Below are 18,037 nucleotides of genomic sequence, written 5' to 3' on the forward strand. Positions count from 1 at the left end.
CTTTGCTGCCGGCCTCCCCTCTGCATGCCGGGCTCCACGGAGACAGGACCGAGAGCATCTCCTTAGCTCTCAGGACCAGCTGTGTCCCGCGCATTTGCGGTGTTTGTTATATTCTTGTTGAGTGTCCGGCCAGCCAACCATCTGTCTTTTGGTCTGGGTAACTGAATGACCACCCAACAGAGTGACCATCTGCCCCAACAAACTGCCATATTTACATTTTTGTTTGGGGCCAAAAAATACATATCTAGTAGTTTAATGCGGAGACGCCAGTAGAGGGCGTCTGGGGAGCGGGTTCCATCTCAGCGCACCCAAGCAAGGGATTAGCAGACTCACCGGCCAGAAGCTCCTGAAAATACGTAGGTTAAGCTGCCTGCCTCTGCCCAGAGCAGCTCTAGGCTGCGTCCTAGGGCCCGCATCTGGCAGGGGTGCCCGTGAGCGGGGCGATGTCAGCAGGAAGGTTGAGGCCTGGGCCTCCGTTTCCCACCTCATAAAGTTACTGCGAAGGAACGATGCACAGCCCTTAACAGGTGCCTGGCACGGTAAACACTCGGGGAACCTTTGTGGTTATTTTCTTTCCTGCGCTTCCCCTGCTGCCAGGATTTCCTTTGTCCGACGACTCTAAGGCCCCCACCCCACTTCCCCACTGGGCGCAGAGAGAACAGAGGGTTAATGGGTGAATCAGCAGGGTAGGAAGCACATCCGTTTACGCTCTGAAGACCTGGGTTCTGGGCCTGGTCGGGACAGGAACTAGCTCTGTGGCTTTGGGCAAGTCACCTGCCCTCTCTGAGCCCGCAGCAGTGAGACGCACAGCGCTCAGATATGAGGCGAGGAAGAACCTGGCACATTTACCGTCGGCGTTTTAGTTAGGGTTCAGCCCCCCGAGCTTGCTCGGGGGCAGCCGGCCGCGTAGAAAGACCCTATGGAACGTGACAAATCAGTGTTTCCTGTGGGACATGGAAGTGACCCCTCGTCTATACAGCCTTCCCCTTCTTTGAGATTATTTATTGCTTTAAGAAAAATTTCCAGAACGGGGATTAGGAGGGCAGAGGCTGAGCTTCACGACGTCTACTGCAGCATGTGGCCAGTTTTTCAAAAGTGCCACACCAGCGTTTGCTGCCACCAGCGGCGGACGCCCAAGGTCTTGAAGCCCTTGAACTGGGGCCTTTCCTGTGGTTCGTTGGGGACATAGTAGGCCTCAAGGAGGTAAATGGAACGTATCAAGTTCAGCTCGATGTGTTTGGAAACTCGGCTGACACAGGCGACAGGCTAGCCTCAAACGCTAACCAAGGGGACCCCTTCCATGCGGTAATTTCAGGTTTGGATGCTGACGGGGGACAAGCTGGAGACAGCTACATGCACAGCAAAGAATGCACATCTGGTGACCAGAAACCAAGACATCCACGTTTTTCGGCTGGTAAAGCGTTCTCTGCTCTGGGGCCTTGTGGGGTGATGCTGCCGTTTGCCCTGTAACCTCATAGCCTCGCGTGGACCCCTGGGGGAGGTGGCGGGAGCGCACGTCGTTGGTTTGGGTGGGATCACTGAATGACCCAGGCGAGGCTAAACGATTCCTGCCGGTGGTGGTGCAGGAGCGCCTGGTTACCGCCCCGTGTTAACCTGTGTTCTTAACCCGGTGCTGGCTGTGGTCCCTTTGAGGAGCTGACGGGAGTTAGGCACGAGCAGCGTGAAGGATGCAGATGAGCTCATACATGTGAGATTGTACGTACAAGTCTGGGATTGCCCTGAACGCTTCAAAGCCAAGTCCTTGGGTAGGAAATCAGTTCCAGATCGCAGATACTGGCCTGTCTGCCCTCCTGAAGGAAACCCTTGAGGAACCTTTAGAAGGAGGCGTGTTGGGTGGCAAATGAGAATTCCCTGCCCTGGTGGCCAGCGCTTGGCCCGAACAGTGCGGGCACGAGGAGCTGCTCCAGGGCTCAAAGCCAAGGACTGTGATTGGCCTTATTGAGTTGGGAGTTGGGAGGGGCACTAGGTCCCCTCCGGGGCAGATGTGGTGGTCCTGCTTATGTGTCATCAGAGCTACCAAGCCAAACAACTGGAGGCACTCTAGATGTTTTGCGGGTCTCCCCCTGTACCCCCGCCTTTGGTCTATAGCCCGTTGAAGCTTTATGAAATCCAGCAGTTTCGGGACTAGCACGACCAGCATCGTGTAGAGACAGATACAGTGGCTCCTCATTGTTCCTGGATTCTGTATTTGCAAATTCACCCACTCACTAAAACTTGTTTGTAACCCGAAAATCAATACTCGGGGTGCTTTCAGAGCCCTATGTGGACGCATGCACAGCAGTGGAAAATTTGAGTCATCCGACGAGTGAGTTCCTAGCTGAGGTGGAGAGGGGCGACGCTCTGCCTTCTTTTTTTTTTTTTTTTTTTTTAATTTATTTATTGATTTATTTTTGGCTGCGTTGGGTCTTCGTTGCTGTGCGCGAGCTTTCTCTAGTTGCGGCGAGCGGGGGCTACTCTTTGTCGCGGTGCGCGGGCTTCTCATTGCGGTGGCTTCTCTTGTTGCGGAGCACGGACTCTAGGTGCGTGGGCTTCAGTAGTTGTGGCTCGCGGGCTCTAGAGCGCAGGCTCAGTAGTTGTGGCACACGGGCTTAGTTGCTCCGCGGCATGTGGGATCTTCCCTGACCAGGGCTCGAACCCGTAGCCCCTGCATGGGCAGGCGGATTCTTAACCGCTGCACCACCAGGGAAGCCCGCTTTGCCTTCTTGTCTCAGCTCTCAGACGGATGCAAGGGTCCTTTTCGGTCTACTCAGTGCCACGTTTTTTGCATTTTTGTGGGTTCATTTGTTAGCAGTTTCACTGTTTAAGATGGCCCCCCAGCACAGAGCTGGGCACTGACCATATCCCTGAGCGCAGGAACGCTGTGATGAGCCTCCCGGAGATAAGCTTCCTCCAGGCATGAGTTATGGTCCTGTTGGCCATTAGTCTAGTGTTAATGAATCAACAATAAATATATTTTTTTAATTAAAAATTTTTTTATTGAAGTGTAGTTGATGTACAATATTATATGTTTCAGGTGTGCAACACAGATTCACAGTTTTTAAAAGTTATATTCCATTTATAGTTATAAAATATTGTCTATATTCCCTGTGCTGTACAATATATCTTTGTGGCTTATTTATTTTATTTTATTTTTTAATTTTTTAATAGAACTTTATTGGAGTATAATTGCTTCACAATACTGTGTTAGTTTCTGTTGTACAACAAAGTGAATCAGCTATATGCATACATATATCCCCTTATCCCCTCCCTCTTGCGTCTCCCTCCCACCCTCCCTATCCCACCCCTCTAGGTGGTCACAAAGCACCAAGCTGATCTCCCTGTGCTATGCAGCTTCTTCCCACTAGGTGTCTGTTTTACATTTGGTAGTGTATATATGTCCATGCCACTCTCTCACTTAGCCCCAGCTTCCCCCTCCCCACCCCGTGTCCTCAAGTCCATTCTCTATGTCTGCGTCTTTATTCCTGCCCTGCCATTAGGTTTATCAGTACCATTTTTTTTTTTTTTTTTAGATTCCATATATATGTGTTAGCATACGGTATTTGTTTTTCTCTTTCTGACTTAACTCTGTATGACAGACTCTAGGTCCATCCACCTCACTACAAATAACTCAATTTCGGTTTTTTTTATGGCTGAATAATATTTCATTGTATATATGTGCCACATCTTCTTTACCCATTCATCTGTCGATGGACATTTAGGTTGGTTCCATGTCCTGGCTATTGTAAATAATGCTGCAGTGAACATTGTGGTACATGTCTTTTTTGGAATTATGGTTTTCTCAGGGTATATGCCCAGTAGTGGGATTGCTGGGTCGTATGGTAGTTCTGTTTTTAGTTTCTTAAGGAACTTCCATACTGTTCTCCATAGTGGTTGTATCAATTTACATTCCCACCAACAGTGCAGGAGGGTTCCCTTTGCACCACACTGTTTCCAGCATTTATTGATTCTAGATTTTTTGATAATGGCCATTCTGACCTGTGTGAGGTGATACCTCATTGTAATTTTGATTTGCATTTCTCTAATAATTAGTGATATTGAGTATCTTTTTATGTGCCTCTTGACCATCTGTATGTTTTCTTTGGTGAAATGTCTATTTAGGTGTTCTGCCCATTTTTTAATTGGATTGTTTGTTTTTTTGATATTGAGCTCCATGAGCTGTTTGTATATTTTGGAGATTAATCCTTTGTCCGTTGTTTCATTTGCAAATATTTTCTCCCATTCTGAGGGTTGTCTTTTCATCTTGTTTATGGTTTCTTTTGCTGTGCAAAAGCTTTGAAGTTTCATTAGGTCCAATTTGTTTAGTTTTGTTTTTATTTTCATTACTCTAGGAGGTGGGTCAAAAAAGATCTTGCTGTGATTTATGTCAAAGAGTGTTCTTCCTGTGTTTTCCTCTGAGAGTTTTATAGTGTCTGGTCTTACATTTAGGTCTTTAATCCATTTGGAGTTTATTTTTGTGTATGGTGTTAGGTAGTGTTCTAATTTCATTCTTTTACATGTAGCTCTCCAGTTTTCCCAGTACCACTTATTGAAGAGGCTGTCTTTTCTCCATTGTATGTTCTTGCCTGCTTTGTCATAAACTAGGTGACCATATGTGCGTGGGTTTATCTCTGGGCTTTCTATCCTGTACCATTGATCTATGTTTCTGTTTTTGTGCCAGTACCATACTGTCTTGATTACTGTAGCTTTGTAGTATTGTTTGAAGTCGGAGAGCCTGATTCCTCCAGCTCTGTTTTTCTTTCTCAAGATTGCTTTGGCTATTCAGGGTCTTTTGTGTTTCCATACAAATTGTGAAATTTTTTTGTTCTAATTCTGTGAAGAATGCCGTTGGTAGTTTGATAGGGATTGCATTGAATCTGTAGATTGCTTTGGGTTGTACAGTCATTTTCGCAATATTGATTCTTCCAATCCAAGAAAATGGTATATTTATCCGTCTGTTTGTGTCATCTTTGATTTCTTTCATCAGTGTTTTATAGTTTTCTGACAAGTCTTTTGCATCCTTCAGTCGGTTTATCCTAGGTATTTTATTCTTTTTGTTGTGATGGTAAATGGGATTGTTTCCTTAATTTCGCTTTCTGATTTTTCATTGTTAGTGTATAGGATTGCCAGAGATTTCTGTGCATTAATTTTGTATCCTGCAACCTTACCAAATTCACTGATTAGTTCTAGTAGTTTCCTGGTGGCATCTTTAGGATTTTCTATGTATAGTATCATGTCATCTGCAAACAGTGACGGTTTTACTTCTTCTTTTCCAATTTGTATGCCTTTTATTTCTTTTTCTTCTCTGATTGCCGTGGCTAGGACTTCCAAAACTATGTTGAATAATAGTGGTGAGAGTGGACATCCTTGTCTTGTTCCTGATCTTAGAGGAAATGCTTTCAGTTTTTCACCATTGATTATGATGCTTTCTGTGGGTTTGTCATATATGGCCTTTATTATGTTGAGGTAGTTCCCCTCTATGCCCACTTTCTGGAGAGTTTTTATCATAAATGGGTGTTGAATTTTGTCAAAAGCTTTTTCTGCATCTATTGAGATGATCATATGGTTTTTATTCTTCAGTTTGTTAATATAGTGTATCACATTGATTGATTTGCATATATTGAAGAATCCTCACATTCCTGGGATAAATCCTACTTGATCATGGTGTATGATCCTTTTAGTGTGTTGTTGGACTCTGTTTGCTAGTATTTTGTTCAGGATTTTTGCATCTATGTTCATCAGTGATAGTGGTCTATAATTTTCCTTTTTTTGTGATATCTTTTTCTGGTTTTGGTATCAGGGTGGTGGCTTTGTAGAATGAATTTGGGAGTGTTCCTCCCTCTGCAGTTTTTTGGAAGAGTTTGAGAAGGATCTGTGTTAGCTCTTCTCTAAATGTTTGATAAAATTTGCCTGTGAAGCCATCTGGTCCTGGACTTCTGTTTATTGGAAGATTTTTAATTACACTTTCAATTTCATTACTTGTGATAGGTCTGTTTATATTTTCTAATTCTTCCTGATTCAGTCTTGGAAAATTGTACCTTTCCAAGAATTTGTCCATTTCTTCGTGGTTGTCCATTTTATTGGTATATAGTTGTTTGTAGTAGTCTCTCATAATCCTTTGTATTTCTGCAGTGTCAGTTGTGATTTCTCCTTTTTCATTTCTAATTTTATTGATTTGCATCCTCACCCTTTTTTTCCTGACAAGTTTGGCTAAGGGTTTATCAATTTTGTTTATCTTCTCAAAGAACCAGCTTTTCGTTTTATTGATCTTTGCTATTGTTTTCTTCATTTCTGTTTCATCTATTTCTGCTCTGATCTTTATGATTTCTTTCCTTCTACTGACTTTGGGATTTCTTTGTTCTTCTTTCTCTAGTTGCTTTAGGTGTAGGGTTAGATGGTTTATTTGAGATTTTTCTTGTTTCTTGAGGTGAGATTGAATTGCTATAAACTTCGCTCTTAGAACTGCTTTTGCTACATCCGATAGGTTTTGGGTCGTCGTGTTTTTGTTGTCATTTGTTTCTATGTATTTTTTTATTTCTTCTTTGTTTTCTTCAGTGATCTCTTGGTTATTTAGTAGTGCACTGTTTAGCCTCCATGTATTTGTGGGTTTTTTTACAGTTTTTTCCCCTGTAATTGATTTCCAATCTCATCACGTTGTGGTCAGAAAAGATGCTTGATAACGATTTCAATTTTCTTAAATTTTCCGAGGCTTGATTTGTGACCCAAGATGTGATCTATCCTGGAGAATGTTCTGTGTGCACTTGAGAAGAAAGTGTATTCTGCCACTTTGGTGTGGAATGTTCTATAAATGTCAATTAAATCTATCTGACCTGTTGTGTCATTTAAAGCTTGTTTTTCCTTATTTATTTTCTGTTTGGATGATCTGTCCATTGGTGTAAGTGGAGTGTTAAAGTCCCCTACTATTATTGTGTTACTGTCGATTTCCCCTTTCATGGTTGTTAGCATTTGTCTTATGTATTGAGGTGTTCCTATGTTGGGTGCATAAACATTTATAATTGTTATATCTTCTTCTTGGATTGATCCCTTGATCACTATGTAGTGTCTTTCCTTATCTCTTGTAATAGTCTTTATTTTAAAGTCTATTTTATCTGATTGAAGTATTGCTACTCCAGCTTTCTTTTGATTTCCGTTTGCATGGAATATCTTTTCCCATCCCTTCACTTTCAGTGTGTATGTGTCCCTAGGTCTGAAGTGGGTCTTTTGTAGACAGCATATATATGGGTCCTGTTTTTGTATCCATTCACCAGTCTGTGTCTTTTGGTTGGGGCATTTAATCCATTTACATTCAAGGTTATTATTGATATGTATGTTCCTCTTACCATTTTCTTAATTGTTTTTGGTTTGTTATTGTGGGCCTTTTTCTTCTCTTGTGTTTCCTGCCTAGAGAAGTTTCCTTAGCATTTGTTGTAAAGCTCTCTTGGTGGTGCTGAATTCTCTTAGCTGTTGCTTGTCTGAAAGCTTTTGATTTCTCTGTTGAATCTGAATGAGATCCTTGCTGGGTAGAGTAATCTTGGTTATAGGTTTTTCTCTTTCATCACTTTAAGTATATCCTGCCAGTCCTTTCTGGCATGCAGAGTTTCTGCTGAAAAATCGGCTGATAACCTTATGGGGATTCCTTTGTATGTTTTTTTTGTTTTTCCCTTGCTGCTTTTAATATTTTTTCTTTGAATTTAATTTTTGTTAGTCTGAGTAATATGTGTCTTGGTGTGTTTCTCCTAGGGTTTATCCTGTATGGGACTCTCTGTGCTTCCTGGACTTGGGTGACTAATTCCTTTCCCATGTTAGGGAAGTTTTCTACTATAATCTCTTCAGATATTTTCTCAGACCCTTTCTTTTTCTCTTTTTCTTCTGGGACCCCTATAATTTGAATGTTGGTGCATTTATTGTTGTCCCAGAGGTCTCTGAGACTGTCTTCAGTTCTTTTCATTCTTTATTCTGCTCCTCGGGAGTTATTTCCACCAGTTTGTCTTCCAGCTCACTTATTCATTCTTCTGCCTCAGTTATTCTGTTATTGATTCCTTCTAGTGTATTTTTCATTTCAGTTATTGTGTTGTTCAACTCTGTTTGTTCTTTAGTTCTTCTAGATCTTTGTTAAACATTTCTTGTATTTTCTCAATCCGGGCCTCCATTCTATTTCCGAGATTCATGATCATCTTTACCGTCTGAATTCTTTTTCAGGTAGATTGCCTGTTACCTCTTCATTTATTTGGTCTTGTAGGTTTTTACCTTGCTCCTTCATCTCTGACATATTTTTTTTGCCATCTCTTTTTTTTTTTTTTTTTTTTTTTTTTTTGATGAGTGGGATTGTGTTCCTGTTTTACTGGTTGTTTGGCCTGAGGCTTCCAATACTGGAGTTTGTAGGCTGTTGGGTAGAGCTGGGTCTTGGTGCCGACATGAGGACCTTCGGGAGACCTCATTCTGATGAATATTCCCTGGGGTCTGGGGTTCTCTGTTAGTCCAGTGGTTCAGACTTGGAGCTCCCACCACAGGAGCTTCGGCCCAACCCCTGGCTCATGAACCAAGATCCTGTAAGCCGTGTGGGGCGGCAAAAAAAAAAAAAAAAAAGAACAATAACAAAGTAAAAAATAAAATTAGACTAGGAAACTAACAGATATGTTAGAAAGAATATAAAAATAAAAATATAGATGAAACAACAACCAGAAGGTAAAACAGAACCACAATACTAAAAAAGAGGAGGAGAAAAAAAAAAAAAAAAAGGTGGAAAAGGCCTTGGCTGTGGAGGGTGGGGCCTAAGCAGGGGTGGGGTTTGGGTGGTGGGCAGGGCCTATGCTTAGGCCCTGGGGGTGTAGGGGGTGGGGCTTAGGCTCAACAGAACAGAAGGGGCCCAGACGTGCCTCCTGCCTCTGGTCTCGGAGGGTGGGGGACCCCACCTGGGAGCCCAGCAGGGCTCGTGTGGGTGGGGCAAATGCCCTCTGCTGCTCTCCTCCAGTCCCCAAGGGCCTCTCCCGCCTGCCTCTCCTGTTCTCCCCCGGCCTCCTTCCTACACCCACAGGACCAGTGGGGCCTGGAGGGGGCCTCTGAGGGCGTAGGACCCGGCCTGAGAGCCAGGCAGACTTCCCTGGCTGATTGGGCAGGGGAAACGCTTGGTGCACTCCACCCCCCATCTGAGCCCCTGAGGGTCCCTCCAGGCGTGGGAACCCCTCCCCCGTCTCAGCCACCCCTCAGGGGCGCCGGTCCTGTCCGGCCTCCACTTCTCTTCCCCCCTCAGTCCCCCCATGTCTTACCGGTTCGCTTGAGCATGCCTCCCATCTCCTGGGGTGTTGAGGTCCCCCACCAGCGTCCAGCAGGTTCCCTAGTCGTGGGGAGACACAAACTCTGCGTCTTCCCACACCGCCATCTTGACTCCGCCAGCCCCTTATTTTATACATAGTAGTTTGTACCTCTTAATCCCCTACCCCTGTCTTGCCCCTCCCTGCTTCCCTCTCCCACTTGGTAACCACTAGTTTGTTCTCTATACCTGTGGGTCTGTTTCTTTTTTGTCGTATTCACTAGTTTGTTTTATTTTTTAGATTCTACATATAAGTGATATCATGCAGTACTTGTCTTTCTCTGACTTATTTCAACAGTACATATTTTCAAAGATGTCTTTAAACAGAGGCACATAGAAAATGAGGTTATGTACTGACTGATGGACAAAAATATTGTAACCAGAGGCTCATAGGAGCCTAGCTAGCCCTGTATCTCCCCCAGGAGCAGTGGTTTAAAAATCACTAATTCAGTATTCACAGCAACTTTCCAGAACATAACTATTGCACATAGTGAGAACACACTGTATGCTCTAGAATTCAGGGGTTGCAAACTATGGCCCGTGTGCCGGCCACCTGTTTTTGTAAATAAAGTTTTATTTAAACACAAGATCTACCCATCTATTTACGTATTGTCTGTGGCTGCTTTGGCACTGTAGCGGCAGAGTTGGGTAGTTGTGACAGGCTGTATGGTCCACAGAGCGTGTCATATTTAACACCTGGTCCTTCTTAGAAAAGCCCCTGCTGGATGCCTGGCGTCCAAGGCCTGCTCTGCAGTGGACGGGCTGTGACACTGTAGCCAGGCTAACAAATCTTGCCCTGTGTCAGTTTCCTTAGATGTAAAGTAGAACTGTTATCATCATGCACCTCGAAGAGTCCTTGTGAGAAACAAATGGGGTGAAAATGCTTGAAAAGTGCTTGTTTGCCCAGTGCCTGGCACAGAATGAAAGCACAGTGGCTTTGTGCTCTTATTTTTATTATGTGGGTCACAGCCATCCTGGGGGAAGTGCAAGGGGATGGTTGGCCTACAGGCCCTCTGGATTCCCACAGAGTCAGAGCAAACAGGATCTAATTTGGCTCTGGCTCTGGGGGCAGGGGAGGGGTGGGGTCCCGGGCCGGTGGCCATGGTCTTCACGAGGCTGCAGGGAAGCCACTGCTTGTTGTTCCACCAGCTTCGGAGAGCAAGGCCTCCGTCATCCTGTCTTTCCTTCCAGGTGACCAACCGCGGCGAGGCCCACCTCGAGTTGAACGCCTTCCGCAGGAAGCACGACTGTGCCCTGGTCATCTCCGGAGACTCCCTGGAGGTGGGCACGGGGACCCCCGCCAGCAGGCTCCTCCCGGGAGCTGCCATGTGGGAGGGGCCTTGGCCGACGCACCACCTCTCCCTGATCCCCGCCAGGTTTGCCTCAAGTACTACGAGTACGAGTTCATGGAGCTGGCCTGCCAGTGCCCGGCCGTGGTCTGCTGCCGCTGCGCGCCCACCCAGAAGGCCCAGATCGTACGCCTGCTCCAGGAGCGCACGGGGAAGCTCACGTGTGCAGTAGGTAGGGCTGCCGCGGCTGCACAGAGCGACCTTCCCCAGGGGTGATGGGGTCCTGCTGCCCTGGTGTTCAGGTTCCCAGGCCACTTTATTCAGGCCGTGACATTGACACCCCCTCCCCCTTTGGCCCTATTTTTGTTATTATTATTATTTTTTTAAAGTATTTTGCTTTGAGAAAGAGTCGAGAAGCATGCCGAGGGCTTTCCTCCTTAGCTTGCGCTTCCTTTGCCAGTGACATGGGACACAGCAATGCCTGGGGGCTAAGACCACACTGCGGAGAGGAATCTGGGTCCAAACTGCTGGTTTTTCCTAGCTGAGGGTCCCGGAGGGCTTCCTTAACCCAGCTGAGCCTGTCTGCTCATTGGTAGAAGGGGAGAGTAACAGTGGTTCTCTCACATGGTGCCTATGAGGATTCAGAGGGGCAGTAGCATTTAAGAAGTGCTTGCTGCACTCACAGTAAGCGTTCCCTATTTGCAACGTCTGTCATTGCTGATAATGACGGGACACCCACACCTTGGAGGCAGGGCGTGTGGTGTTGTAAGTGCCCACGTGGCATGGACACAGTTAGTTCCCTTGCACAATGACTCAATGGCCAGGACCCTCAGCCAGTCACCTGGTTCCTCTGACTCTCAGCTCCTCTGCCTGTAAAATAAGAACCTGATGCTGCAGGTTGCTGGAGCGATTAAGTGGAGCAGAACAGAAAAGACACAGCATGCAGTGAAAGGCAGCACGTGTATGATTATTTAAAGTAACAATGAAAAGCGAGGTTATGTTTCTTGCCTCTCCCTAATTTCCTGGCTCTTCTCTCTGGTCTGGGTGACCCGCAGGTGATGGAGGCAATGACGTCAGTATGATCCAGGAATCTGACTGCGGTGTGGGTGTCGAGGGAAAGGTGAGCCCGTGGGGTGGGGGTGGGGGGGCGTGTGTGCGCTGATTTCTGCCGAGTGGTTGTCGTTAGGATGTGAAGTGGTTGTGTCGTTAGCTGGGAGTTGCTCCACCAGCTGGAGTTTCATTTTCCCTCCAAGACACAGCTTTAATGCTTCTGGAAATTCTAGATTACAATTACAGAGCATAAGGAATCATGTATCATAATTACCTAGTATTACTATCTGCAGGTCACAGATCCCTAGCACTGTTATCTTACAGACAGATGCTGAGTCTTTGCTTGCCAAAACCAAATTTTTTAAGGTGTTTTGCTACATTCTTAGGGTGCAGCGAATGTACTTCAGACTCTTTCCTGGGAGTGTTGTCAGTAAAAGCGTTAATTATCACACTGTGGGGTGATCTCTTGGGGATTATGGAAGAATGCAGTGTGGTTTGCCCCTCATTAAAAGGCGAAGTTTGTGTGTTACAGTATAGTAGTTTTCTTCTTTTCTTCCCTGTCAACTGTGTGCCTGCCGTGTATAGTTTACCCTGCCCTCTCTCATTTGTGATCTTGCGGTGGCTGTAGGCAAGGAGGCTGGTCACCACGTTTGTTAGCACAGTGTGTAAAGTAAGAGTACAGAGGCCGTGAGTGAGGGCTGGAGATGCTCCCTTATGTGTTTCCTTCCATACATTCCTGCATTTGGAATTTCCAAAAATGTTTTTTCTTTTCCACCTTTTTTTTTTTTTCCCGGTTTTCTGGTTCTCATCCAGTTGACAGTTACTTGAAATTGCAGAGTTAAGTGATCCTTGAAGGAGTTGTTATGTCTGAAATCTGTATGGATTCCTTTAATGCAGGTTTTAAGAAGCACACTTGAGTTTAATAGATGGAATTCTTTACACGATGCTGATAGTACTAAAACATTTTCCCTGCTCTTCAGAATTATATTCTGATTCCTTTGGTTTTTGGAGTCTAAAAGTAAAAAGTGCTCACTGTAAAAAAAAAAAAAAACCCGAAACAATTTAGAAATGGATAAAGTGCATCCTTTCTTTTAGATGGCGGTATAAAACTAGTAACATTGGTTATTCTTCCAGAATTTTTGTCTTATTTCTATACTAGTAGTTATGGGTATATATATAATATTATATATACACACACATAAATACATATATATGCATACACACATCTTACACATGTATATACATTAGTTCCACTTAGAATGTAAAATCTAAAACGTTATACTATGCTTTTTTTTTTTAATGCAGCTTGCCTGAATCTGTTATATCTTAGATCTCTTTATACATCAGAACATGTCGATCCACCATTTTGTATGTTGCCTCGACCTTTTTATTTTGAAAAATGTAACTCTTGCCTCGACCTTTTTATTTTGAAAAATGTAACTCTTGCCTCGACCTTTTTATTTTGAAAAAATGTAACTCCTTCAGAAAAGTTGAAATAGCACAGTGAACACCTGTCTACTCTTGGCTGTAATTTACCAGTTGTAAACAGTTGCAGCATTCTCCCGCCGCTCTTCCTCCGCCCTCTCTCTCCCGCTTTCTCAGAATCAGCTGAAAGTAAGTTGCGGATATGTTACCCCTAAATACTTCAGCTTGGATCTCTTAAGAACAGGTGTATTCTTCTGCATAAGCAAAATAACAGCATCACCCCAAGTGTAACATTGATACGATAATATCATGTAATATTCATGGTCTCATTTCCCTAGTTGTCCTCAAGGTGTTTAAAAGGAAATCTCCATGAAGCAGTGAAGCATTACGCCGTGCATTTATTCCCGCGTCTTCGTGTCTCTTTACTCTTCTTGAATGGAGAACACTTCTCTCCACCTCTTTTGTGGGGGGAGGTGGTGTGTTTCACGACTTTGGTATTTTGGAAGCATTTGGGGCAGTTGTGGAACATCCCATGATGTCTGTGGGTCGGATGGATTTGATTCAGGTTCTGTGTTTTTGGTGTGAGGAGCACATAAGGGGAGTTTGTGCCTGCCTGTCGCATCACGCCAGGAGGCCGTGATGTCCATCTGTCCCATTAGTGGCATCCGTCATGTACCTTTTAAAATTAGAGAATCCCATAATATGGCTGCACTATAAATTATTTCCAGTTCTGTGAACATGCAAAGCTGTATGTTCGGGAATGTTCAATTTAGTATTGTTGGTAGCATGAGCTGTGCCCCCTCCCCCATATGTTTAACTCTGAACGGAGCTGAGTTCTAAATGCCTATCTTAGAATGATTCTTTGCTTCTGATACACATTATGGGTTGGGCCTAACCCCCAAGGCTTAATACTAGATCCGTTTGACCTCCCGATTATGAGTATCTGCGCTTATGAATGTTTTTTATTTAAATAAATTCCTCTTTTAAAATCAAATTTAGACTCAGACCACCAACCGTGTATAGCTGGAAACCAAAGAACCTCTTTATTGAAGTTCTTCAAAAATCTCCTTACAGTTTCTTGCTTTTTCAAAAAAAAAAAAAAAGTGCCTTGACCTCTTGTACTCCTGACGGTGCCCAATTTTGTCGGATTTTAGGAAGGAAAACAGGCTTCGCTGGCTGCGGACTTCTCCATCACTCAGTTCAAGCACCTTGGCCGGCTACTCATGGTGCACGGCCGGAATAGCTACAAGCGCTCGGCCGCCCTTAGCCAGTTTGTGATCCACAGGAGCCTCTGCATCAGCACCATGCAGGTGGGTGGGCAGGTGCGCACGGCTGTGTGGTTGCCGTGGACCTGAGAGTTAGTCTCCACTTCGGAGCTGTTACCCCGGCCTGGCCAGTTTCAATGCCCCTCCCCCAACCCCCCGCCACATTCTGGGCGATAGAGCTTGGAGTGGCCGCCCCGAAGCCTTCCTGTGTTGGGGGCAAAGGCTGTGCTTGCTGTGCGGAGCGGATGTGAGCATTAGCAGTGGTGCCTTGCCAGGGCTTGGCACCAAGTGGGCGGTAGTGTAAATGACCCGGGTGCTCATATTGGGGTGAGTTGTTATCCTTAGTTTGCCAGAGGCAAAGATGCAGAGTTAAATGCCAAGTGAATACTCCGGCCCTGAGTTTCCCACATGCAGAAGCAAGGACCTACAGAGAGCAGCCACAAAGGAAGAATAACTTGCTTTTCTTGAGCGCTTCCTGTACCCTGGGCGTCAGGCTAAGTGTTCACAATGCGGGCTCACCTGCAGTCCTCACTGTAGCCTGTGCCCATTCCGCAGATGGGGAGGCCGAGGCTCAGTGTGGGCGAGAAATCGGTGCAGTGTCTCTCAGGGATTTAGTCTACCCAGGCAGGGGATTCCGGTACCTGTGCTCTTAATGCAGGTGTGCCCCTCTGCCCTCCATCCACAGGGCCAGCTGCTGCTTCCACATGCAGGGGGGCACTTAGCGAGGGCGGCGCAGCCCAGGGCATCTCGCTTCTGCCTCCATTGCACCCTGGCTGGGGGTCCAGCGTAGTTATCCCAATCGTCAGTCCTCTCAGGGAGTTACATCTTGCTTTTTCACAAAAGGGTTCTAGAATGTGTAAGGTATTTTCCCATCTTCTCTCTCCCCAGCTCCTTCAAAGTCTGTCATCAGGCTGTGGCAATGAAGTTGTATTAGGAAGGAGGCCAAAGGGAGGGAAAGGAAACATTTTGGGTGTTGAAAAACTATTGGCTGACTTTCCTCCTTGGGTGTTTAGGTGAAAAATAACCCCCAGTTAAGTGGTGAGAACATAGGAATGGGATATCTCGGAACCCATATCATCAGGTATCTCTGAGACCTTGAGCAAGTCACGTTAGCACTCTGGGCTTCAGTCTTTCCACCTGTAAAGTGGGCATCAGACCTCTCCATCACTCCATTCAAGCATCTTGGCCCTTGCCCCTCAGACAGGGCTACTTTGAAAAGCAGAGAGTTTTATAAGGCATCAGGTGCTGAAGGCATCCTTACCATCATTAATAAAAACAAAACAGGCTAATGTATAAACCTAAGGTGATGTTTTACTTTGTGGGAAAGGTGTTTAATCATACATGAAAGACACCCTGCCCTAAAGGGTCGAGTGGTGCTGCGTGGTGTACATGAGCATTCACCATCCACTGGCTCATCCATGCCTTTGGTGGTGGTGGTGGGGTTATGTTTTCAGCATCTATTGCATTTATGAGGGAAGGAGGCTTACAGTGATTTTCATCAACACAGTCTAAACGCCAACAGCTGCTACGGTTCATCAGACCACATCTGTACTTTTATTTTATGTTAGCTCATCAACGGAACTGGATAATGTCATGGTTTTAATCACTGGGAGATTAATCAGCTTGTCCCTGGGCAAACACACAAAAGCTGGCCTGGATGAGCTGACTTCTGTAATGCCTGTATGTTACCATGAACATCGATTCAGAAAAAAAAGTTCTAACATGAGGAATTGTTCTTTGTGCTGCAGGAAAAAAAAAAAAAAAAAAAGCCAAAAAAACGCCCTTAACCCTGTCCACTGTGCTGAAAGTGACTGGCTGAGAGCAAGTCCCGTTCGAATTGCACCTTGACGGTGGGCTCTTAGATAGATGAAGACATAGCATTTTTATTTTCCACGGTGCTCTTTCCAGGGTGAAGGTTTTATGGTCAGTCTGGCCCTTTTAGAGAACGAGGCTCCTGGTGTTGATCTGTAAGACTGAACACCGGATTCTTGACGTCTTTATAACCATCCTTCCTGTGCAGTGGCCCAGCCTGGGTGAGAAGTCATTTGAAAAACGGATTTCACCTTTCAGTTCTGAAATCACGACCGGGTGTGGCCGGGGCTGCCCGTGACCATGGCTCTAGGTGCCACCTGTGTTCTGAGCTCTGCGCCAAGCGAACACCCACAGCGGGTGATACGGGGAAGGGGTCTCTGTCCCACGCTCTTTTTAACCACTAGCCTGGCCCAGCCTTTTCCTCCACGTTCAGTTTTTAAAAAGCCTTTAGGCAACAGTTGTCCCTGGCCTCCCGTAGGTTTTATACTGATAGAAATTAGCTTTGAGGTCACTTTGCTTCTGTTGGCGGGTAGGTGTTCAGAGAAGGAAGTAACAGAGCATCAAGCCTGATTTTATCTCCCTAGCCTACTTTTCACTGCCAGTAGCTAATATTTTCCAAATCCGGAAGCAGACATTTCAGTAGGGGTTCGTAAATATCGTTATTGCTTTTGTCTAATTGCAAAAGTAGCAGGTTGTGGGCTCTTTGTAAAAATTTCCAAGAAGAGTGAAACATGTAATATGAGAAGTGAAGCCTTCTCTGCGGTCCTAAGGGTAACTGGTGCATATCCTCACAGTGGAGGATATTTTCCCCTATCTGTTTCCAATACGTCCACCAACTCGTTTATCGATTGTAGACCCAGAGAGGTGGTAATTCTGAGCCGTCAGGAGTGTGGGCTCTGGAGACAGAACTGGGCTTGAGTCCCGCAGGGCCATTTATGTGCTCAGTTTCCCCTTCTGTAAAATGTAGGGGATATTAGGACTTGATCTCATGCGTTCTTCTGGAGATTCACTGAGATCAGATACAAAGTATTTCCAGGTCCAGCTTGTGTAACTTAATAAATGTTCACAGAGGAGCTGAGAGTGGACCCTGGAGCTAAACTCCCTGGTGTGACTCCTGGCTCTGTCCCTTATGAGCTGTGCTATCTTGGGCAAGTCACTTAACCTCTCTGTGCCTTACTTCCCTCATCTGTAAAATGGGGATGATGATAACAGTATCTCCTTCACAGGGTTGCTGTAGTAATTAAATGAGCTAATATACTTAAAGCACTGTAACCGTGCGGGTGTAAAATAAGTGCTCTGTAAGCGATGGCTGTTATTTTTCTGATACAAACACAAGGGCTTTGGTCATGGTTTTTGGTAACATCCTTCTTTTTCCTCGGCACAGGCTGTCTTTTCCTCCGTGTTTTACTTTGCCTCCGTTCCTCTCTATCAAGGATTCCTCATCATTGGGTAAGGAAGCCCAGGCAAGGTATTAATTTTTAATGAAACCTCCCTAAAATGCCACAGAAGAAGGAGGAAGCATCATGTGAAGACCCTTCAGTCCCCAAGTCAAGGCAGGTCTGGCAGTCTGGTTTAGAACCTTCTTGAATGAATACGTTTTTGAACTGGTAAGCCCTTAACCAAATTGCGGATGCAGTGTCCGATCTGTTTGTGGTCCATTCATACCTGACGGTTGAAGAATGCTCGCCCACGAGAGCCTGCGGTTGTCAGCTGATTGGCACACCAGGCAAGAGTGAAGCTTCACAGACTGTGATTTCTTAGGAAATCACTGAGGGGTCTTAGAAAAAGTGGAAGGGGCATCTGGAAAGTACCCTCTCTGCCATGGCTGCCCATAGTGGACCATCCTGCTGGTGGGTCTCTAAGGCGGCCAGAGCCTTGCTCTCTCCGGG

The 18,037-nt window shown here is 45.4% G+C and overlaps 1 protein-coding gene across 1 annotated transcript in view; it reads left to right on the forward strand.

The window, feature by feature from the left end:
• The window catches only part of ATP9A (ATPase phospholipid transporting 9A (putative)), a 135,108-nt gene that overhangs the window by 106,859 nt on the left and 10,212 nt on the right, over window positions 1-18,037 (forward strand). The window contains 6 exon segments of the mRNA XM_036824925.1: window positions 1,316-1,414; window positions 10,499-10,588; window positions 10,684-10,828; window positions 11,652-11,716; window positions 14,226-14,381; window positions 17,533-17,597. Of these exon segments, the coding sequence (XP_036680820.1) occupies window positions 1,316-1,414; window positions 10,499-10,588; window positions 10,684-10,828; window positions 11,652-11,716; window positions 14,226-14,381; window positions 17,533-17,597 (620 nt within the window).

This window comes from Balaenoptera musculus, chromosome 15 (genome assembly GCF_009873245.2).
Source record: "Balaenoptera musculus isolate JJ_BM4_2016_0621 chromosome 15, mBalMus1.pri.v3, whole genome shotgun sequence".
NCBI lineage: Eukaryota > Metazoa > Chordata > Mammalia > Artiodactyla > Balaenopteridae > Balaenoptera > Balaenoptera musculus.